This window comes from Amphiura filiformis, chromosome 3 (genome assembly GCF_039555335.1).
Source record: "Amphiura filiformis chromosome 3, Afil_fr2py, whole genome shotgun sequence".
In the NCBI taxonomy this organism is placed as follows: Eukaryota; Metazoa; Echinodermata; class Ophiuroidea; order Amphilepidida; family Amphiuridae; genus Amphiura; species Amphiura filiformis.
Genome location: NC_092630.1, coordinates 64,334,886 through 64,360,573, shown reverse-complemented (window position 1 = coordinate 64,360,573; position 25,688 = coordinate 64,334,886). Strand labels below are relative to the sequence as shown.

At 37.3% G+C, this 25,688-nt stretch overlaps 1 protein-coding gene across 1 annotated transcript in view; it reads left to right on the top strand.

The window, feature by feature from the left end:
• LOC140148954 (cAMP-dependent protein kinase type II regulatory subunit-like) overlaps window positions 1-25,688 on the top strand; it is an 87,414-nt gene that overhangs the window by 12,564 nt on the left and 49,162 nt on the right. Inside the window, exon 2 of the mRNA XM_072171064.1 lies at window positions 15,571-15,606. Coding sequence (XP_072027165.1) covers window positions 15,571-15,606 — 36 coding nt within the window. The remainder of the gene's footprint in view (window positions 1-15,570; window positions 15,607-25,688) is intronic.

Genomic DNA, 25,688 nt, shown 5'->3' with positions numbered 1-25,688 from the left:
ATTCACGCAGCTCAGCTCTAAACCGATCGAAGTCAACTTCACGGTAGTTACGCACTTTAAAGACATGCTTTGAAGTTAATGGTCGAGTGATGTCCAAATTGCAAGAAACAGCATAATGGTCAGATGGCAGGCCCTTGTGAACAACCACATTAGATACAACGTTATCCGATCCACACGAGATCACAAGATCTAATGTGTGACCTCAGATATGCGTGGCTTCCTTGACGTGTTGGACAAGATCAGCAGAGGCTAGCAAATCTCGAAATCCTTCGATATACTGATAACCATGGCGCATGCATGAATCCCACAGGATGCGATGATGCGATCACCCATAGAAGTGCTATATACTCAGCGAATCGCTGGCCGGGCCATCATAACCCCTGTTGTTACCAGCCGGAGATTTATGTGCTTGGCATGCGGAGGTCTAAGGTTCGAATCCTGGGGTGCCAAGTGACTTCTTTGTTCATCTTCTCTCGTTTTTGTTTCTTAGTTTAACATCCGATAGATCCAATACTGACATTATATTGAGTCTGTTATAAATTAAAAGAAGAAATTAAAACATTGATAGCCAATGGGTGTACCCAAGTTAGCACTTTAATACACTGGAATCATATAAATAATTTTGGATGCTCATATGTCTACAAAATTAATTTAGGACTATGCAAATTCATAAATAGTCGGGCTGTTTGTTCTAGATTATAAGATAGTAACAAGCATTGGCCCTGTTTAAATTGAAACATGGTTGAGCTTCAAATTAATGGTTTACTGTTATATTTGCCCTGTTTAATTCAAAAGACAGATATAGTTGATCTGATGACTGGATGTTGATATTATTAAAGCTTTATGTTGATATTATTAAAGCTTTTACAGCAATGTTGTCCACGATTCATTCAACTTGTGGCAGATTTGGAAACTGAAATGTATATCAAGGGATAGATAAGCCTTTTCCATGTCATCTTACTATAAATAGGGAAATGTTGTATGTATCTATGTATCTATCTATCTATGTATGCTATAAAGGCTCCGTCAGTTTCGATCCAAATGTCGCCAAATTCATACGGGAGATCGATGAATATACGGGAACGTGTTTAAACTTTATTTGGTTGAAAACGGTCAAGAATTGGCCTCAAAATCAGTGAAAATGTGGTACGTTGCTATGCTGTGTAAACAAAAAGGGAGTCAGTTGTCAAGCTAGCCCGTGCGAGTCGTGCAGGCGTATCTAATGCCAAGCCGCTCATGTAAGCTCAGCGAGCAGCGCTGGTAACGCAACACTACGCCATGTCGCGCGAAACGCACGAGAGTCGCGCAATGAATGATAATACTGGTGAACGACTGTAGCGTAATAAATACGGGGAAAAGATGTGTGTTAAAAAGTACAAACAACATGAAGAGGTAGGCCTACTGTAATTAAAAAAGAAAACAAAATGAGGACAAACAGGTAGGCCTACGAGTATGTGGGTTAGCCTATAGTTAGTCACAGTAAGAAAACGGGAATAAAATAGGCTAAAGAAGGAAAGAATAATAAAATCTAATAAAATTAGATGATTTAAATAAAAAAAGCTATTAAACTGAGGACAGAACTAAATAAATAACATGAAAACGGGAAATCACAAGCTAAGCAGCAAATAAAAAATGAAGTCAACAGGAAATGTAAGAAAGGACAGATTTAGAAAATAATGGGAACGGGATTGAGTAAATAAAAAACATGGTAACGGAAATTTGCAAGCTTAGCAGCAAAATGTTTTTTAAAAATGGAACAAAATTGGCCCATGTAGAAGAAACTAAAAAGAAAGAAAGAAGCTAAAATGGAAACTTAGGCTTAACGAGGGTCAGACTCAGATAAATGAAATTTACCTTTTCAATGATTCTACCTGTTCAGTAATTACTCCCGTTTTAGTGAACGCTCCCATTTACTCACCTAGCGGGGACTCATAGCAGCGTGCTGGTGTCCCGCTAGTCTTACTATAAATAGGGAAATGTTGTATGTATCTATGTATCTATCTATGTATGCATGTATGCATATAAAGGCTCCGTCAGTTTCGATCCAAATGTCGCCAAATTCATACGGGAGATCGATGAATATACGGGGCGTGTTTAAACTTTATTTGGTTGAAAACGGTCAAGAATTGGCTGCAAAAACAGTGAAAATATGGGTAAAACGGGTTTTTGTTATGAAAATCGGTTACCGCCTACGCGTCACTGCAGCTGGCGGCAGCGTCGGCGTCAAAGGCGTGCGTAATGCGCATTACGCCAATGCGCTACAGAACGGCGCAGAGCCACACGATTTGCGAGCCAGAGACCAGTGGACATGATAATAGGGAAAGAAGGAAAATAATAAAGGACAAAAAGGTACATGGACGGTCACGGGATGAAGCGGTACTATAAAGAAAAATTAAATTAAAATGAGGACAAAAAGGTACGAGTAATTAGACCAACGGGTTAAAGTAACTAAATGAAACGGGAACGAAACAAGGAAGGAAAGAAACTATTCAGGAAATGTAAGAAAAAAAGAAGCTCAAATAATGAGAACAGACTTAAATAAAAAAACATGGAAACGGGAAATCACAAGCACCAAATAAAAAAAGATGCTAAAAGGGAAATGTAAGAAAGAACAGATTTAGAAAATAATGGGAACTGGGTTAAATAAATAAATAACATGGAAACGGAAAATCACAAGCTAAGCAGAGGAAACTAAAAAGAAAATGTTAGAAGAGACAGATTTAGATAAATAAAAATGTACCTTTTCAATGATTCTACCTGTTCAGTAATTTTTCCTGTTATAGTGAACGCTCCCATTTACTCATCTAGAGGGGACCCGCGCGAAGCGCGGGTATCCCGCTAGTACTCATAATAAAGAAAATAAAGAAAGTTAGGTAATTTCAATTTTGATACACTCTGGTGGTAAAAAAGTAACAAACTCCATCAAAATCTCATGGTAAAATGTAAAAAGATTTAAAACAAATAAAAAATTTAATTTTTTTGTTGCAGATCCAATGTACACTCCCAAAACTGCCACATTCAGCCACCTAGCTTAAAGTCTTCCTTTTGTTTCAAACAAATAAAGTTGTCATATTTTGAAAGTTGATAACTAGCTTATTCTGTATGAAGTGTCTTTATTTTCCACTCCTGTTCAGCATTAAGATATGGTGCCAGTTCATCGTTGTGGACGTACAAATTGAAACATTTCACAGTTTACGTCCGCAACGCAAAAAATTGTACGTTCGCAATGGAGAACATTGAGAAATTTTGACTAATAAAAGATAAAGACTGATTTTTTTCTTTGCTAGTTTTCTTTACCATAGCATGGTCCCTCTCCTGTTGCAAACAAAACTGTGATCAGTTTCCATCAAAGATCTGTACACTTCAAGTTCAGATCAATTGTGACAGACACATGTACCTCAAAAAGTACACTTTCTTTGAAAATGTCCGCAACGGGGGTGTTTTTGTGACCTGTCATGCGAACCGATGGGATTGGAATTAAATTTTCAGGTTTTATACTTCTATCAGAGATACCGTACTTCAAATACAAGTGTTCATGCCTCCATAAGTTACGAAGTTCTGGGTCCTCAAAGTCTCTTTAAAATGTACGTCTGCAACTACGGAACTGCCCAGCTACCACTCCCTTCATATCTATTTTGCATGATGCATCAAAGAATAATATTTGCTACAGTACATATGCAATGCATGCAACTCTGCTGTCTACTGAAGATAACTCATATTACCGGTAGTTATTACATGTATTACCACTATTAAACCAAATACAGTAATTTAATTTATCCTGGTACTGGACAGTAACTAAGAGGAAAAGGAATAAACTGGGGAGAGGGGGATTGTGTTAAATTTGTGCCCGGGAATTTGTGTAAGGCACATCATCTGTATATGCTGCACATTTTAAAACATTTTTTATAACAGGCCATGTGTTGAGTGAGTTTAGTAACCAGATCTGAACAAAATACTGGAGCTTTCCATTTACTTCTCTCCCTTCCCTCCCCATCAGTGTCACTAAATATCCACCGACAAACGATGCTGCCGAATTAAGAAGACTTAACTAGCTAATTGGATAATGAGATGAAGCAAATGATTCCTATGACGTACTAGGCAGATGCAGCCCATCATTATCACTTTGCGGATTGATATGATCATGCTCTTCTTAATTTGAATTTCATGAGTTTGTTATGTTTCAAACATAATTGCAATTTGTTTGCACCTATATATATATGTTAACGACTTAACATAGCCTAGAAGTGGACAATTATTAATTCTTTGTCGTACCTTAAGGCTATAGAAAATTGGAAGTTTTAAACACAGTGACATACGGTACGGTAATTAAGTATATTTTATTTAAGTTTAGAGCAGAGCATAGCTTTCCTATTTACTCTAAATTTATGAAATTTAAGCGAGACAAACAATATTTCATGTACCACAAGTCAAAGTTCTGTTGTTGTACAGTGTACACGTATGTTGCTAAGTGGTTTATTTAAATATTTACATGTATTAATTTACAATATAAATCAGATTAGAAAATTAATGATGAACAGTTTCCTGATCAGCAGGGAATGTTTTATTTTTTTCTTCCTGGCTTTTATAATCCTGTCAAATCTGGCCATTCCACCTGTGTAGTAAGGGGTTGTGCAATAATTATGTGTACCCCCGGGGTGGTGAATTTTCAAAATGGTCTGCCAAAAATTGCTTGCCCCCCTTTGGCCGTGCCAAAAAATCTTTGCCCCCTTTGTCCGTGCCAAAAAATCTTTGTCCCCCCTTTTGACGTGCCCCCCCTTACAGATGCAAGATTTTTGGGAACCCGAATTTAAAACCTTTAATTGTTTTATCATAAAATGCGAGCGCAGCTAGCAGGAAATTTTGCATGTATATATTTAAATGTGTTCCTAACGTTTTCCTACACCTTTTAGGGCGTAATATAGAAATAGTGCCCAAAATATCTGTGCCAAAATTGCTTGCCCCCCCATTTTGACCTGCCAAAATCGCTTGAGCCCCTTTTGACCTGCCAAAAAATGCTTGCCCCCCCTTTTTGGCCTCTCAAAAAATCTTTGCCCCCCTATAATTCACCAGACCGGGGGTACACATAATTATTGCACTACCCCTAACTTCCCTAAGTACTCCCAATTCCAAAAATGCAGCAGAGCAGGTTTAGAAAGCGACGCCTGTGACTGTCACACAGCCAATGGTTTCGTTCGTATGTAGTTCGGCAGGATTACGCAATTGGATCACATGGAATGCATGGTCTTACAGTCACTTTGTGCTGTATGGTCTTGTAGTGTTAGGGTTAACATGTGGAAATTCACTAGGTTTGTGTGATACAAAAATTAAGAGTTCTTCCTGTCAAAACCAAAAATATTTTCTCACCTGACAGTTTCAGCCATCTTGATCAAAGGCCATCATCAAAGTCATGATGGTACTTGATCCTCCTTCTAGTTGATTGGTCATCAACAGAGGGCGAACTAACACCCAGAAGTGGTTCACTTAGAGACTGAGAGAAAATGTGTCCCTCATCTCTGTTCATGGTTGGAGCTCTTTTTCTTATCCATCTGGATTGATGAACTAGTTATAGTGTTATGAAGGACAAAAAAATCACCAGCATGTATGCTTACATGGTTTAAGGTGGTACTACACCCCCTGATAAATTTTGTGACTAATTTTGCATTTTTCTCAAAAAATAACTACACACTGGTAACAAATTACTTCACTGAAATTTTAGCGATTCAAGACAAGATGTTCATTTATTATTATAAGAAAGGAGGTACATTCTAGCGGTACCTCTTTTCTTATCATAAATAACGTACCGCTTGCCTTGAGTCACTGGAATTCCAGTGTAGTAACTGGATTCCTTGCCCCGATAATATACATAAAACTTTTGTTACCAGTGTGTTGTTATTTTTTGAGAAAAATGCAAAAATAGTCACAAATTTATCAAGGGGTATAGTACCACCTTAACACAATTTTAAGGTCATTAGGGGTTAATTGAAGTCAAAAGCTTATTGTCATGAACTTGATGAAAATGAATATTCTACAATGAAATTTCAAGGGTTATCTGAGGTTAAATAAGTAAAGATTATTGGATTGCAAAGAAATTAATTACAAACCAGAGTCTCCATTTAGGTTACATCCCTGCCAGGGGATTTACAGTGTTACCTGTTGTAATTTGTAAATTGCCCTAATTGTCCATTTAAAAAGTACTTTCTATCACTCACAGCAACTGTATTTGGTAAAAGCATAAATGTAAGGTGAAAAATCCTGGCATGTCCAAATCCCAGTGGTTCACTTAATTTGTTTGTATCAGAAATGGATGGAGGCAACCTGGGAATTAAGTTGAGCTATCATAGAGATATAATCAGAATTTCAAATTGAATTGAAAAGTGAGTTAATGGCCACACATTCACAATTCATCTCATGGTTTGGCTAACCTGCCACCAAAGGCCATTGGTAGTCATCTAGTGCTGATGAGGAAGGTGCTTGTGTTTCCGGGAGTGTTTTCTGTGAAATTTGTACAGCTTCTTTATCATATCCAGAGCAGCTACGGCAAGGGTTGGTTGGTGGAAAAAACACTGCAAAATGTATGAGTGCGACAACTGACAAAGATATTCAAATAGCCTATTTTTGTCCTCAAATTTCTAGTTCTGCTAAGTAATAGTAGTATGTTGTGAAACTTGTGATCAAACTAAAAATCTTTCTCCAGCTTTGCCTCGTCTCTACTACTCTATACTTGCACTAGCTAGTCCCCAAGGCACAATGCACACAGATAAAGGAACTAGCAGATAATACCAGTGCAGTTGAGCATTGGGTCAAGTCAGTCAGTCGCCAAGTTTAGTGTAGTAGGTGTTTGCTTGCAGTACAGGAGTAATACGGAGGGAGAGCACAAGTTTTGTGTGCGTGTTAGGCAAGTATACACTAGTAGTAGGCAGGTTGTTGGCTGTTGTTTATCAAAAATGAGTTCGACAGAGGATATTTTGGATGAGTCGATGGAAGGTGAGTTTGGATGTCATTTTCATTGACTGCAATGTTGTACATTTGCATGTTAATAATTATTTCCAGCTTCAGCGAGTAGCATAGTGCTATATTATTACTGTATGTTCCATACATGTACTTTCCATTCAACTTTGCCAGAGCAGTGAGGCATGAAGTTCATTACACATGTTTGAATTGCAGCATGTTGATTCAGGATTATAGGTTTAGGTGTGAACCAGTTGTTTTTTAAATCGTTGAGCTCTGCAGCATCAGTTCTGAGTTTCATGTAGAGTACTATGAGTGTACCATGCAAATGATTAGTTTGTGAAGTGACAGGGGCGGCAAGGTCAGGCAACTCATAATTCATTTATAGAGTTACCATGGTTACCCTTTCATTATTTTGCAGTTTTTAATTTAAAATACACCTTGAAATCCAAACCATGTCTTCATCTGACACAGTCACAAAGTATCCATTAATTATTTGCAGTTCAAGGTAATAAGAGTATTGACTTAGAGATCATGCAATCCTAATTTTCCTTGCAATATCTTTTTGCAAGATTTTTCACCTAATTCTAGTACAATACTCAATTTTGTAACAAATATCACAGTCTTGTTTTCTGCTAAGGGCCTGTGCAATAATTGTGAGCCCTGGGTGAGGTTAAAATTTTGGGAGAGCAGATTTTGCCACGGTGTTTGGGAAGCAAAAAAAAGGAGGGCAATTTTTGGCAGGTCAAAAGGGGAGGGGCAAACGATTTTTGGCACACAATAACACATTGATTGACAGTGGACCTACCTCCTTTAAAAGATGCTCTAAAAAGACTACAGAAATGTTCAATACAGGCCTATGCAACATTTCCTGTTCACTACGCTCTCATCATCTATTTGTACAACATAATGCAAGGATGGGCAAAGATTTTTGGCAGACTAAGAGGGCTAGAGCAAGCAATTTTTGGTAGGTAAAGAGGGGGGGGGGGGGGAGCAATTTTTGGCTTGCCATTTGGGAAATTAAACCTCGACTCATATTATTGCACAGCCCCTAATTGTTCTCAAGTGTTACATGGAGTCCATTGAAACTAGGATATCATTATCTAGCAAGAGCCTTGTTTTATACAGTACAGTAGATAGCATTCATAGGGAGCAATATAAAACTTCAGTGCCTACTTGGATGTGTGGCAGCATTACCGTATTTGCTAATCGATAAGATGTTTGATTTAGTATGGTTGTGTCAAACTTGTGTGCCTAAATGATGTCTACTCAGATCAAACTGTCCCTGTATCAAGAGACATGATTCACCATGTGATATAAGGATGTTGTGTAAATAGTTAACAGTAAATGTACAAACAAGATAGCATTTGAAGAAAAATCTAAACTTGGTCGAGAATGCGAACAACTGCTCACAGTCAGTGGAACATTTCAAGGTAAATGTGTAAATTTTGAAGTTTCCTTAAGTAATACACAATGACATAAGAGGTGGATTTCTTCAGTTCCTAGATATAAAAGCAATTTTGATAAAGATCTTTACATTTGTTTAGAACTTCATAGAAACATGACAAGCAGGATAGAATTGGTCAGTGCTCCCTTAACTGTGTATGAACTGAGTATGAACCAAGTTGAACCATAGTGATCCAGTAAGTCTGTGACCATCTGGTACAGCTGATATACTGGCAGTACTTGTACTGCACTCTTGCCCATCAGATTTTCTTTTCCACTGCTTGATGTGTTTTTGGTCTAGTGGCACTTTCCTGGTTTTTGGTGTAATAAACTGTCATCTCTTTAACCTTTACCATGTTTACCTTGTAATTTATACAGCACTTGGCATATACATGTATTGTATGTGCAAAGGGGCCATACCCCCACATTTTTGGGGTAGAATTTTGTTTCACCTTACGGGTTACGGAATCCTAGCAACGCTTGCACAGTTTTTGCTGAACCATGAAATGGTATCAGCCTATAAGTGTGAATGTTACTAGCTTACTTACTAGCTTACTGACTAACCATTTGGTCTGAAATGGACATATCTCTAAATGCCACGAAGGTATGACCCCATGAGTGGTGTCATATGAAAGAGGAAAACATAAAGAATATAATAAAAATATTTCCAAACGTCGGAGTTCATCCAGGGGTCACAGGGGTCAAAAAAGGTCATTTTAACTGAAAATGCTCCGATTGAGCTTAAATTTAAATGCAATGATCGTTGTGACATTCTAAACATGTTTTAAACATTTAAAAATTTATTTAAGGTCATTAAGGGGTCATAAAGGGGTCAAAGGTCGTGGTTCTCAAAATGCTCCAATTGAGCTGAAATTTAAATGCAATGATCCTTATGACATTCTAAACATTTAAAAAATATTTTAAGATTCATTTAAGGTCATTAAGGGGTCATAAAGGGGTCAAAGGTCAAGTTTTCCGAAATGCTACGATTGAGCTCAAATTTAAATGCAATGATCCTTATGACATTCTAAACATCTTGAAAATATTTTGAAATTCATTTAAGTTCATTAAGGGGCAATAAAGGGGTCAAAGGTCAAGTTTACAAAATGCTTCAATTGACCTGAAATTTAAATGCAATGATCCTTATGACATTCTTAACATGTTTTAAATATTTTAAAATTCATATAAAGACAATAAGAGAGTCATACAGAGATCAAAAGTCAAGTTTTCAAAATGCCAGCTTCTCACAATATACTGCCAAAGCCACATGGTTCAGCTATGGTGCGGTTATCGCTCTAGTTTTTTGTAGGACCTGAGTGCACAGCAGACACTCCAAATTGCATTTTGAATATGAGGAATGTCCTTTCAATATCAAATAATGTGGATAAAAAAATTTTATGATATAATACAAATTTGATGGCAAATGATTTTTAAAATGATATTTTTTTACATTTTTGATATTTAACAGTCCTTGAAGTAAACTTTATAAATCTAATGAATGTACTTAAAGTTCGGTTCTTACATTATGCAGACTGGCAGACTGAGGCAGACTGGCAGACTGGGTTAGAATATGAGACTAGTATCAAAATATACCATTTGGTAAACTAGTGGTAGTAATGTCAGGTTAGAACTACCCCTAATGTTGGACAAAAATTATCAAGGTCATGTCAGGGTCATACAGGCTCAAATTGCCACAGATTGTTGCAGGTTCATAAAAATTGGTGTGAAGGAAAGCGAGACAACAAGCTACAACAAATGTCTGACGTAAAATCGATATATATGTTACGTATAACATGTATAATATCTGGTAGAAATATATTATCGATTACGACATTTGTTAGAACTTAAGGGCTGTTCAATAATTTTGAGCTCTGAGTGAGAGTAAATTTTTGGCGAGCCGAAAGGGGGGGGGGCAAGCGATTTTGGCACACATTCATGGGGCGCCTTTGAATAGAACGGGCTAAAAAGGCTTAGGAAAACGGTACGGTACTGAAACGCTTTAATAATTATGCAAATTTTCCTGCTCGTTGCTCTCGCAACATTTATCAAGACCATTTAAGGTCTGTAAATTGGGATGTGCAGGGGGCAAAGAATTTTTGGCGAGAGGGGGGGGCAAGCAATTTTGGCGAGCCGTTTCAAATTTACCACCCACACAAACACACCCCGGGGCTCTTTAATATTGCACAGCCCCTAAACATTTAAATACTTGAAATAGAATGGGAATAGATTAAAAAAATACCATAGATATGTTTACATCAAATATTTTACATCGAATAAAAAGTCTGTAGGGTCACTAACACTATTAAGATTTGACAACCACTTTCCATTATCATAAATCTAGGCCACCACACACTATGGACCACAAAGACCGCATCCCAATGGCATAGCCCAATAACCTGAATTAAACAATCATAGTGCAAAATTTGACCTGAAGTTGCAGAGTACTAGTATGAGTTTTTATCCCCATATTTTGAAAGGTCATTCAATGAATGTACAAATGTATTGGGTTTAAAGAACTGTGCCCCTAATAGATGAGCATGTTGTGTATCCTAGCGACACTTTTATCCAGGATGAATTCCTAGCATAAGGGTCAACCCAAATATATTGCTCAATACAATAGGGGTATTTTGTTTTAAAATAATTGAATACATACAATTATTAAGTATGACATTGGGATGTACCTGTTTAGCAACTGTTGTAAAAAATAACAGTTTTATAATGATGGAAAGTATTTCATGAACATGCAACAATCCAGTCTGCCAGTCTGCCGCAGTTTGCCAGTCTGCATAATGTAAGAACCGCTTAAAGTTTATGTAGCTGGGAGGAAAAGCCGTCCATCATTTGAAAATTTTGACCTTTCGCAAAGACAACAAATCTTCACAACATACATAGATTGAGCAAAATGAATTTTTGAGCTGCATTTTGAACTGATCAACTGGCAGTTCTTGAGAGGGAATTCAGCACATAAAACCTTAATTCATATTTTGTGAATTGAATTCTTGCCTGCAATTGCTTGGTCTCAGGTATACTAAGGCATAAAATAAAATATTTAGATATGCAGGGAGTATTGATATCACTTTATCGACCTACATAAATGGGCTGTTTTGGCTGCAGATGTTGCCAGTCTTCATATCATTTACTTGGGAAGCAACGGGCAAGCAAATTCATTAAACTGCAGTAAAGGAGACTGACCTGAAATATTTTTAAATTTTAAAATTTAAAATTTAAATTTAATTTTTTTAAATTTTCACAATTAAAATTGTTTATAAATTGCTTAAAAGTGAAGGAGAAGTCATTCAAATTGTCATTTGGTTATTTTTGAAGTGACAAATTTGGTAAAAAACAAAGGAACCCGCAGTACTGACTAAGTTGAATCCCCATTCAAATACATGTAGCTAATTACAGATTTGTGTAAAATGTCTTATTTTGTCTTTTAAATACATGGCTTTCGGCCAGGGGTAGCATTAAGGCCCGAAAGTTGGGGGTTGTTTTCCCGTGTTTTTCACTCCCAAGCTTGCAGAAAATCCAAATACATGGGGTGAAAATTAAATCTCGGGGGTGAAAAATATTTTGCAGTGTAGTCATGGGTAGGAGTAAGGTCCAAAAGTAGAGGGTCAGAGTTCACCCCCGAGCTTGCACATATTCCCAAAATGTACCAGAATTTTGATGATTTTTACGATCGTCCGGATGAGCAAATTATCACTGAATGGGCCTTTAATACAAAATGTGTCAAATACACAGGACTAGTGCATGTAGCTGAACTACTTGTAGCCAAACTATATTTTGACACAATGTATTAAATTGTGCCAAAGGCAGAAATGTTTTTGACCCGAAAATGTGTTTTCCCCATTTATTCAATTTATTTTATTTTTTACCAGGTGCCTCAAAGGATCAAATGCCAACTTTTCCATATTTTGGAGAACTGATTTTTTTTTGCATTGATATGTACCTGCTCTAAATACTATACTAGCTCTATATTAGGCCTAAATACTATACTCACATGTTGCTTAAATATTGTAATTTGCATGCAGAATTCCTTCCCAAATTCTGTTTCAGAATTAATGAACCAGCAATGAAGATATGACAGTGGAAATTATTTTCATGTTATCAATGAGATGTAACTTGGTGACTTCATTAAAATTCATTACTCATTCATTCCGCACTTGCTTTACTTGTGAAGTGTTCCATGTACACTCTATTTTATTTGGAGGTTCAGGTTGTGATCATGCCAGGGTTGGATTTACTTTGAAAAAAATATGCATAGCAGTTTTTAGTGAAAACATTATTTAGGTGAAGTTCTTACATGATATTACATGTATTAGCATAGGGCCCTATATGTTTACATTTTGCTCTGCTACTTCAGGTAAATCCAATGATGGATCATGGTAATATTTATTGATTTCCCCTGAAAATAATAGGCCCATGTATCACATCCCCACCTGTTTGGAAAAGTGAGGAGGGAGGGAGGTCTTTTTGTTTTGCTAAATTGACAAAATACAGCAGTTTGCACATAAACTTGACATTACTTAGCAGTTTTCAGTGCTGCCAGGAAAATGATGAGGCCCTTTTGTAAGATTATGAGGGGTTAGACTTCTTGAGTTGCACAGAAACACTTGCAAACGATTCATGCTGACTAGTAAACTTATTTATCTGCAAATCCCATTTTACTGAAGTATTAAAAACTTACTATGAAAATTGAAAAAAAATAGACTGATCCCAGAAAGAGAATGTGAGGAGGGAGATGGATGTGAAACAAATTATTTTTGTTATTTGGCCTTTCATGCAAAGAATTTCCTATACTCACTTTTGCTGCTGAAAAGCATTTTACAAAGCAAGGAACAGGTCTAATTGAAGTGCACTTGATATTATTTACTTTTATAATGTGAAATGATTTAAGACCAGATTTGTTTATAAAGTTGGAAATCTGTAATTTGGATTTTTGGAAACAAATTGACCTTTTTTACATTCAGAGCTATTCAGCTTCGGGACAAGTACATGTATTTGTTGAGTGGAAATGAATTATGTGGTGTATTTTTTGCAATGAGGCTATTACTAGTAAATGCATTGTCTGTATTATCAATCAACATAATGAACTGTACTCCCCACAATTAAGTTAAAATGTCACTATAAAGTAGTGTATCTATTGCAAAATCTTGTTACGCTTCATTAGTGAATTACACTGAAAAACTTATGCTAGTATGTACATGTATGTCCTGCATGATCAGTTCCCACCAGTTTCGCAGTGATACAATCAGACAGATCTACAATAATATCAATAATATGTTGTAGTGAGCATTTGTAAAAAATGACATTCGCTATCATGAGATCTTTTAGATTGGGATAGCAAAATATAGGCCTGTATGAAGCACCAATCAGTAAGATTGCAAGTTTCCTAATCATTGTTTTAACCCTAGAACTAACTGAGCCATATTTTGTAACACAGACTACGAAGGGGGGTTGTTGCACCCCGTAATTTTCAGTTATAAACGTCATACATATACTGTTATATTTGGTACCAATAGCTATATGGGTCTTTTCTATCCGGTGATGCCAAAATAAGTACAAACATGCCCCACATAAGTTGCTATGGTGTCATAATGTGAGCACGCCCATGCAAATTTGGGAAATTCTGGCTATGTACAAAAGTATAGGCAAAATTGATTTTTGGCTAAAAAATTCTACCAACATGATTTGCACCGAATTTTCTCCTAAATATTAAAGGACATGACTATTTCAACAACTAACAAGTAAAAAGTCTTGGAATAATTTTACAAGAGCAAAATGGATTTTACTATAGAAACTAATGGTGGGTCTCAACAAACTCCCCTCTATGGTCATTTTTGATGCCCGCTCCTACCCCCGGTAAGGTGCTGGGGTAAAAAATTTATCACTAAAATGAACGCAAAGGATCTACGATTTGCTTATGTCGTTTGGGCTAAACATACATTTTTTATGACAAATCTTGCGGGTGGGTACACCCCCCCCCTTCACAGTTCTAGGGTTAACATAATATCAACCTCTTCAACAGGTTAGTGGACCCAGATATACAATGTATGGTTCAGGTATGGGTTATAATTAATTTTGCTTTCCATTTTTTGCAATCACTTCCTGATATCAAATACCTTCAATGCAGTGGTAAAGTTCAAATTGGGCATTGTTGTAAAATAGGTGTGACTGTCATGCATACATAATGCAGGACCTTCAAATGAATTTCAACTAGGTCTCCCCTGTTCATCGAAATTGCCGGTTCAACATTTGAAAAACAGTTGTCCAATTTTCTTCACATCCAAAATACACATGTAACTCTGTAGTACTGCTGTGCAAACTAGTGTTACTTTAATTTCTTTTATTGTGACCTTTGTGACATCTATACCACTTGTCAGATTATGAATTATATTTTTGCAGGAGTTTCAGTATTTTTGTTGGATTGATTGTACATTCATGAACAATGTAGGGGGGCCCTACACTATTTCCTCAAGTTTCTGCCCACAGAAAATGTTGCTCTCAGAAAATTGATGCAGTTTCTATCATCAGTGATTGTAAACAAATTGTATTGCTCAAAACCAATTTGACAATATTGATTATGATTATAAATGTTTGTACAAGGACTTTTATTTTAAAAGAATACAGATCCATATTTTTTAAATTTCATTAGTTTTTGTCCCTTCACATTCTTTTAGTGTTTTGAATGAAATTCCAGAAAAATCTGTGCAATGTCTTCAAGTTATTGTTGGTATTTTGAACTTCTAAAATAATTTCTTTTTCATTTGCATTGTTCTTTTTCCCTGTTCACTCCTAGCGGCATAGATGGCGACAGATCAAATTTGTGGTACAAATGTGCGCAAAGCACATGAAAATTTTTGCCATAATGAAGCTAAACTCATGATATATGGTGCAAAATTGGAATAAATTTGTGTGAAGCGCGAAAAATTGGCACTTTTGGGCTAAATATGAGGTTAATTTGGTCAGAAACCCACATACCGGCATCAACATTGGGGGGGGGGGGGGGGGGAACAGACCATCCCCATAGCAAAATATTGGGGGGGGGGGGTTTGTGTTAAATTATATTGTTCAATTGTGACACCACTAAATCTGAGAAGTGGAAATATATTCTCATTAAATTCTAGATATGATGAACTTTTACTAATGCTTTTTTTGTTTTTTGATTTGTTGCAGAGATAGCACGGCAAAGAATGACAAGAAGAAAGTCAGGTAAGTTGACCTCCTGCACAACTGAAGGAAGGTATGCTTTGTTTAGCTTATAATTGGTGAAAAACAAGAGACTTAATTATTGTTTGCAATAAACGCCCCGGGAGTGTTGGATTTTTCCAAAACGGGGGCGTTTATTTGAAATGAATTTTCAAAATGGGGTAAAAATTCCTGATGGTGCTCCTGTAGAAATGAGGGATTTATGACTTTGCTAATACTACTACTGATGGCGGCGCCCAAAGCCGCCCATGGAATCATGTGGAGCATGATATTTTTGCGGTGAATAAATTAAAATTACATCCGTTGGGATAAAAACAAAACAAATAATTTTGCCAATTATAAGCCGAACAAAGTATAGCATATGGTAATTTTCACGGTAAAGGTCCAGGTGAAGGGTGTAACTTTGGATTTTGAACATTTTGATCCGTAGTGGTCATCCCACAATTTTTGGCCACGTAAGTCATCTAGATAACAGCTACATTGAGTAGCATTATCATCTTTGGGAGTTGCTGCATTCAGTTTTGGCAGGCTAAAATGGCCATAAATATGGCCTTTCTGATGTCCTAAAAAAACCTGTTAACATTTTAGTAAATCCCTGTGTTTTATTTAGATAGTTCATGGATAATTGTGAACAGTCTTGTATTTTTGAGAAGCATACTTGAGGGCATTTTCCCCAAATATTTTTCTTGCCCCCGTAAAACCCAAAATTACTTAAAATGTCCACTTTTGTGACAAGTTTGCGCATTTCCCCCCCCCCCCTCTCACTTTGCCCCCGCCCCCTGAAAAATTCCTGCCACCACCACTGAATAATATGCCCTGTTTCCCTGGTAACTATGTATTATTTGTATAAAATCTTCAAAAGTAAGCTTGTAGGTAATGCCAGTCTAGGCAAAACGGTTGTTAGCTACCTATCAGTTTGCCTACAATGATCTACAAGATTTCTTGTAGTTGGTGCTCACTTCAAAAGAAATTTGCATATTTATATTTACAATATGGATAGTGCAAGCTCCTTTGTAGGTAAAATAAGCAGATGGTCGATGGTAGAAATATCATATGTGGATATATGTGGATATAATTATTGTAAGATTGTTTTTAGGACTTGAATGGTAATCCTCCAATGATTGGCATGGTATCACTTGATTCAAACTCTATAGATTAGTTACTCTTAGTGGCAAATTTATTTATGTGTTGATAAATAAAAATCATTACAAATTCAGGCCCACTCAGCATGAAGCTTTAGACAGCAGCAGCAAATATGTGAGTCTAATCCACAGAATTAGAGAAGGAGAACCGGGACTCCCTATACCGCCACGTACAATCGCGCCGTCAGCTATGGGGAGAAAATTGGGGTATTCGGGTCCTTGCCGACGGCGCGCAGAGACGAACGAAAACAATTATGCGTCTCATCTGAAGCGTCTTGGTACTCGCGTAAGTCACATCAAGTGCGTCTTTCAAATGCGCCCTTCATCCAAGTCGCGCTTGCAGGACAACAAATGCCTCGAGTGCATTACGAGGGAAACCGAATACCCCCAATTTTTGCTCCATGCCTGTATCAAGATGGCGGTCGAGTCCCGATTCTCTGTCTTTAATTCTGTGGTCTAATCAAACTAAGCTTTGGGTTCACCTTGATTTTGGCAGTGACGTAGGTGTGCATTTTGCTGATCGCAGTATAAAATTGTGTGTGTAAAGTTAATCACGCAGGCCATAAAATACACACATACAAGGTGGTTTGTCAGCATGCTTGCAGCGCAACCGCCAAAAATCATTGGTAAATCACTACAAAACTTGAGGTGAACCGAAACATACAAAACTTTAGAAAAATATATGAGAAATTATGAAGTGATTGAAAAGTGTCAAAATGTTGCTAATTAATTTAATTAGGTGTAACATGGGATTCGTCAAATGGTGATGTCTAAATTATCATTACTATTCAGAAGATCTTGGGGAAAAGTTGCAAAAAGGTCCCTAGTAGTACTTACTAGACTGTCGAGTTTAATCATAATTTTCTCTGTAATAGCAAAATGCCACTTACATGTACTGTATTCTACTTAATTAGCACCCTGGGCAATTAAATCAAGTCATGTTACTCATACTCTTAATTGAAATGACATAAAAAACCGTGTTCATGAAGTCAAAATCAACATAATCCTAAGCCATAAGTGTAAGATGGTAATGTTATTTAGACATTTGGTGGAAAATACATGTGCATCAACTGAAGAGAGGGCACATGTTTGACAATTTTCTTAGAGGGTGCATATTAGAAGCGGTGCTGATTAGGTTGGAATACTAGTATAAAGCATGATATTTTGCAACATAAAAATTTCACACTTTGGAGAGAATCCATGTTTCTGTGATGTGAAAGTTTCTTGAATTTGTACATTTAAAGGCCGATATGAAGAAAAACTATTCGCATGCATGTAGATTTTGCAAACTAACCAAATTCACATAAATTTCATACTTATGTACATATGTGAACATTTTGTGCTTTACATTACATTACATTATTTTAATTTTAGGTAGAAAATTCTAAATGATATTTCCAACAAGTTAATAGTATGCTTAAAATAGAAAACAACATGAATTTGCAGTTGGTAAGTAAGGATTTGGCTTTGGGATGTAGTGACGTTGATGGTGTGGGCATATTGTGAAGGATGCATGAGGGAAATCAGGATACAACCCCTTTTAATGGGGACAATCCCTGCAGGACTGATACTTCATTTTCATTGTGAACTTGCTGCCGAAGCTAGAGAATTGGGTAATGGCTGTATCAGATATTTGATACAAATTGTTACAATATAACTTGATCATGCAAAATTATGATGGACGTTGGGGTGCTTGTATACATGTGTGTTATCTGCATGCACATTGTCAGTCACACATTCAAAAGTGTCAGAAAGTAAATTTCCTATTTCAAATAAAAATGATATTTTTTTTAAATGAACAAATTGTCACATAAACCAACCTCTACCTTTCCTGAGATGTGATTACCCCCAGTCTAACAGCAGCAGGCAAAATTTGCAATTCAATTTAAGATTATGTCTTAGGAGGATTACCAGATAAACCTAAGCTCAGTGGATATTTGGTATATGTAGTTTGGATGTCACAGTAATAAGTATTCTGCAATATTACCCTTTTTTTAATAACATAAGGATATATTTAAGTCCACCACCTACACTTCTGGATTTTTTTCAAACTTATTACCAAATTACATTATTTGTCCTGAATTGATTAGTTACCATCGCATCGCTTTACTACTCTGTTTATTTTCAAGAACTTTATTATGCTGTCATTTTAGCAATTGAAGAAACATGGATTATAATAGAGTGTAATAAAATACATACATGTTAGTATAGAAAGTTCATAGACCTTGTTTTTAAACTGCACAAGTTCCAACAACCAGGCCTCACAGACTTTTAAAATTTCCACTTGGCCATCGGGCAAGTCCATAGAAAGAAATCCACTTGCCCAACTTACTTGCCCTGCTCTTTTTAATCATTTTAAATGCAGTTGTCCTGCCAGGCATGGCAGTGTCTGTGTTTTGATGACCTGTTGGGGACATGGTCACAATAAATTATCATGATCAGACACAAGCTGCTAAGGACATGTTTAATTAAAAGTTTGTCTCAAAGTCAAAGCTCCTGTGTGCATAACTTTGGCCTATTTAAATAAAAAAAAAATCTACATTTTGTGATGGATTAAAATCAACAAAAAAATGGACATATGTGTTACATTAAAAATATTCACAATCGGGGTTAAGGGGGTACTACACCCCTGTGGTAAATTTGTGACTATTTTTGCATTTTTCTCAAAAAATAATAATGCACTGGTAACAAAAGTTATGTATATTATTGGGGCAAGGAATCCAATTACTACACTGAAATTTCAGTGATTCAAGACAAGCGGTTCAGTATATGATAGGAAACGAGGTACATCCTAGTGGTACCTTATTTCTTATCATAAATAACAAACCGCTTGTCTTGGGTCACTGAAATTCCAGTGAGTAATTGGATTCCTGCCCCAATAATATACATAACTTTTGTTACCACTGTTTTATTAGTTTTTGAGAAAAATGCAAAAATAGACACAAATTTATTGAGGGGTGTAGTACCCCCTTAAGTAGAAATATACTAGGACTAGGAGGGTGTATAATAGAGCTTTCCCAAAAAGTTAGTTGAGATAATGAGAAAGGTTTTTAACACAAGTCTCCACATACATGTACATAAATGACAGCCAAGATTTGAACCTGGGACCTTTGGATCACCGGACCGATGCTCTACCAACTGAGCTAATGAGTCAGATGGAGAAGAGCAGTGATGTTATTATCTGTAGGCCTTCAGTTGAGATTGTTGTATTAAAATGTTTTGCTATCTACTGCTGATAGCACCATAGTAATCAGCATGTTCAATCATTTCTGTCTTTCTCATAAATTGTGTTTACATCATTGGTCTGTACATACCCAGGGAGCAAACACCCATATTTTGATGCAAACTGACTTGGCAAGATATAAAAACGTGTCCTATATAGATGGAATCTATGGACTATAGGCTACATCCCTAGGGTGGACACGTTTTGAAATCAGCTGCACAGGGGGTGTTATGGGGGTCAAAGTTTGCCCCGAAACACATTTTTTGCAGCGTAATACTTTATATAGTGCACTATAATGTGACAAAATCACCTTTTATTTGCACAAAGATTAGAAAATTGATGCTTAAAATTATGCCATACATTTGATTGTCCAGACTGGGCCACCATGTTGGGGTGTGTGTGTGTGGGGAGGGGGGGCTCTGGATAATGGGGGGGGGTGGTTATCAGATGAAGTAGAGCTATGCATATATGGCATGTGTGGTATCATATTTCATTAAATTTTGCAGTCAATACACTGATCTGATGTGCTGTTTCACATTCTTTTCATGTTTTTGGATAGATAACAAGTAGCCAGATCCTCTTCACGATTCACGTTCTTGTAGACCCATTCCTACTTTAGAATTGACACCTTTTTCTATCCTGAGTACCCTCTGCCTAGTAACAGAGACCCGACGCCATTGACCTTACCCAACCCAGTCCTTGGCCCAGCTAGCAATCATCAGTGTCGTGTCTGGGGTGCTTTAGGGGTTGAAGCCCCCCACCCCCCGCACTTTGTTAAAAATCATGTAAAATCAGCCGTTTTATGGCGATTTTAGCCATTAAACCCCGCATAACCCCGAAAGCCCTCTGAGCCCCATGAGGAGAACAGATCCTGGACATGCCAGTGATCATATAGCCTAATGTAGCATCATATCTGCGTCTCTCAGTAGTGGTCACCTCTCTCTCTCTCTCTGACCACAAGCAAGCATGGACCCTGGGTTTGAGAGCTTGGGTCATTACAGAAAATCCTGCCTTGTTAAAGCCCTGAAGGAGGAGACTGGAGTGCAATCTGCTGAAGATACATGTATCTGGCGTCCCACAGATTCCATTGTTAGCACCAGTGTGATTGTTGATGCAAGTGGTCATTTGACAGAGATGCTCCCCGAGATGCTCCTTTTCCAGATATTGCTGACCAATACAGACGACCACTAATGTCCAATCTATCCCAACGTACAGAGAGCGTACACTTCTGTTGCGACAGATGTTATGCCAACAGCCTGAAGTCTGCAGAGCGTATACCAGATGGGCTGAAACAGGTGGAAAAGTGTATGAAGTGAGCAGCCAATTGTGTGCACCTGATCCCAAAGCTTTTTCAGCGTATCTAACAACAAATCAGCATTGCCTGTGTACCTCTGTGAGAAGTGGGTCAGTGATGAGATGGTCAACCCATTTCTAGGATCGATGAAGTTGTTTCTTGCGGGAGCTTACAGCGTTGAAAAAAAATGCACCCTGTTGACCAATAGAATGGAAGTGAGATTGCAGTTGTAATTACTTCCTTACATCTTCTTAAGCAACTAATGTCAACTCATGAAGAAGCAGATACACGGATTTTGCTACACGCTGTCTATGCTACTCAAGTGGGAGGTGTGAAGCGGATAGTAATCTACACCAATGAACTGATGTTGTTGGGTTATGCATCTACTACTGTAAGACCATGCTTCAGGAAATGGGATTAAAGTTGTGGATGAAAACTGACCAGGAGAGCTATCTCCCTATCCATGAAATAACAGGCAAACTAGATACAGATCTGTGTCAGGCAGGGGTAGCGTAGGTTTTCAAACAAGGATCAAAAATTGCACATTTTTTAAAACTATGGAGCCAAAACAATAGATATAAGGGGTTAAATTGACCCTTTAGCAACCTTTAAATGGTAATTCTGTGCGCCAAAAGCTAAAAGAATGCGCCTATGACCCCATGGTGCAAGTTATGCGGTGTCAGGCCCTTCCACTGATCCACAGTCTCAGTGGACGAGCCATTACGACCAGCTACCGCTTTCTTCATTGGAAAACCTACATGGTTAGAGAAAAGCTGTTCCACTGGATCAGCTGAGGCTGACCATAACCTGACAGATGACGTCATTGACCAGGCGCAGCAGTTGTTCATTTCATCAGTCTACTCTTCCAGCAATGACATCGCCCGGTGTAATAGTCTTACAGAGCTCAGGGCTCATAAATTTCTGAAGATGATACTACTAACTTAAAGAGATTTCCGTCCACCAACCGAGGATGCATTTCGCCTTCACCTGGAGAGAGCAGCATATGCATGCATCATAGACAAAACAGCATACATTGCAAAGGAATGCGGATGGACTTTAGAGGGGGAGGTTGTAGTTCCACATTAATCCACAAGCAATGTGAAATTCACCATGACCACCAAATGTGTCAAAAGGAACCAACTGCTCCTGCAGGAAAGGGTGCCAGAGAAACTGCAAGTGTTCAAAAGCATCCAGACGCTGCAATATCGGCTGAATCTGCAGAGGACATCCTGACGGTAGTCGAGCAAAGCTGCAAGAAGACTTGCAAATGGAACTGGCAGATGAACTGGAGTCAAGTAAGGAAGAAGAAAGTGGATCTGAAGAAGACATCCAATAGGATATTATTTTATGACTTCAACATTTGTCATGATAACACAATGTAGATAAGCTTAGTACATTTAATGGACTCTAAGACAAGAGGTACAAAGTTCGCTTTGATGTGCATGTGAATGTACACGTAGTATCATCCATATATTATAGATGATGGTCATATTGACAAAGGATTTACAGAAAATAGTTCCTATAAGAATGAAACATTACACTGAAATAGCTAGAAGTCTTTAAGGCACCTTTAGCATTTCTAGTATTCTATATAGATAGGGACAGTAATATACACGATATATATAGCTTCATTAACCATGTTCATACTGCAGTTACTGTCCGTTTTCCTATACACAATACACAGTGCTCTCACCATTGACGTGTGACCTCAACAAATGATGTATGTTGGGAGAATGGACACTTGCCTAGTTAACATCACTGTGTGAAAATAACCAGCCAATATTTTATTTATTCTCCAAAACTTCTAGCAAATATATTTCTCTAACATGACCTAAAATTACAGCTAGGTTAGATGTTCAGAAATGGTCGCACTTTTGTAAAATATGAGTGAGGGCAACGCATAGCTAGCCAACTCCCCGTGTTAATTGAATGGAGATTTGACCGAAAATATTGGTATCGAACCGCTCACTTCTGAAGGATGCCACAAAAAAACGGTAAAAGCTACATTTAAATTATTCTAAATAGGTTCTAGAAAATAAAGTTTTGTAACATGTCCTAAATTTTTAGCTAATTTAGATGTTTGGAGAGGGTCGCACTTTTGTGTGTTTTAGGAAGGATATGTAAACGACAGATAACACCAAAAATATGAAGAAATTATTTCCAAACTGTGTTAAGTCAACAATCATTATGTTGCTCATTTTGAAGAATGCTGGTTAACAAAAAGCAGGTCTTTGTGTCATTTTTCGTGAACAATGGTACACATACCATTGTTTCCTTTCGCTTCCTTTATAATCGGTTACCCAACTGAAGCTGTAATACCAGCTTTATTGCGATGTCGCACATTGAAAACAGACACTTGTACACAACCAGAGAAGATCTGATTTAATCAGTTGAGCTGCTTCAATGAGTGTTATCTTGGTTTAATAGCTTTTAATGGGGTTTAAGTCCTGCAAAGGTCGAGATGAATTCTACTGTAGACATGACTGCATCATGTAGCGTTTCAATCATCCATTACTATATATTGTAGGCCTACATGTACACCTTTAAATCAAGTGTAACTCTTTGCAGGATGATAAATTGACAAAACAAACACCACCTTCTGTGTTTGAAATTAAATTTCCTTTCATTTGACACCAAACACGATATACTTTGAGCAAAAATTACTAAAATGGACCCCCCACATGTGACCCCCCTGTTGTAGGCCCCGTGCAGAAGATTTTTTTTACGTGTCCACCCTAGGGGTGTTTATTTGACCCCACTGAACTGTTTGATACCCATGAGGTTTTTATATCTTCCCGATGCAGGTGGACCATCCCTGCTCCCTGGGTAACATGTCAAGAGAATATAGTTGATGTGTAAATTATGTATCTCTTCCATTCTGTGACAACTTTGACCGAGTATGTTAAAGAATTGAAACATTCAATCAATTGCACATAAGTAGTGACTTGCCCCAATAATCACATGGTTCATTAGAAGCCCTGGTATATTTTCGTTGTCTAGTATCACTACCAAATGAAAATATCGTGTTTTTCTATGTCGACTCTGCATTTGAAGGGGTTTGGAAAGTGTGTGAATGCATAATTTATGTGTTAAAGTAAGCCCTGATTTGCATCTTATTACTGATTGTGATATCACTGTTCCACATCTGTGCGCAACCATAATTTGTGTGTAATATGTTCATCTTGGTGAAGCAACAAGGAAGGAAGGAGTTTGCATTGGTGCATCACCATTCACCACTTTGGTCTGACGTAATTTTCACAGGTGCTTTTCTGGCCATAAGATGAATTGAGATAATGATTTTTTTAGCCAATCAATGTTGACCACCTCCTAACCTATTGATTTAGATTGTTCGGCTCTTAAGAGGAGGCAGCATTAACCACCTTGAAAACAACACTCTGATGATGATACATGTAGTTTTAAACAAATGTATTCAAAGTGCACAGTTATTGCCCTGTGTTTTGTTTGGTACATGCCTTGGCTAGTCCAACTGATTTATGTAATGTCAAGTAGGGAAATATTAAATGCTTCATTGGTTTAATTGTAAAGATCAGTATCTTATTGTGAGGAGAACAATCTGTGCTCATATAAATTTCAGGGTTGTTTACTGATATCATACTACTTTACTAGGTGCTAAATGATTCATACATTAGGTAAAAAATAAATAATAAATAAATTTCGGAATTTATATAGCGCTTTTTCCAGAGGATTCAAAGTGCTGTAATTTAGCCAGTGGTGAATCATCACAATCAGATCGCATCAACTAGGCTAGTTGCAGCCGAACCTGGCGCAAACCTATCCGCACTTAGATTGTAACATCCACCCATTTTCTGCAGCTCCCCAAATTCCATTGGGTGAAAAAAGAAAAACAAATTATACAATGCAGTTATACCTTATATTAGGGATGACCAATGAACCATCAACTTGATTAGAACGCTCCCATAGACATGCAAGGAGCTCAACTGTGCACTGCTTGCACAGACATTTCTAAATTGATCTCATTCTTTTATTTATCAATATTTTTCTGTAAAAATGGGGAAAGTGAATGCCAATTATATTTTGTAACTATCTTGCAAATTACAGCAACACAACTTATTTCATTTTCCTATAAGTGCGAGTCAAAATTGGTCCATCGCCACAGTGCGTTTAATTGCCAGTGGCTGAGTTCAGCACTGCTCAAGAATGGCACAAAATATTCAGATTAATAATATCAGGTGAAAAACGTGGCCTACTGAGCTGTAATTTGGCAGAGTTGACAGTAATACCTCTATCATACCCTCTGTAAAAAGGGAAAAATATGAACAAGTAGATCTCGAGTTACAAATTAAATCACCAGCTTCCCTTTGGAATTTCCATACTCCTTTCGAATCATGCTAAGAAGACACCTTTCTGAACATAAATGTGAAGTTTCGTGCTCATTCGATGTATT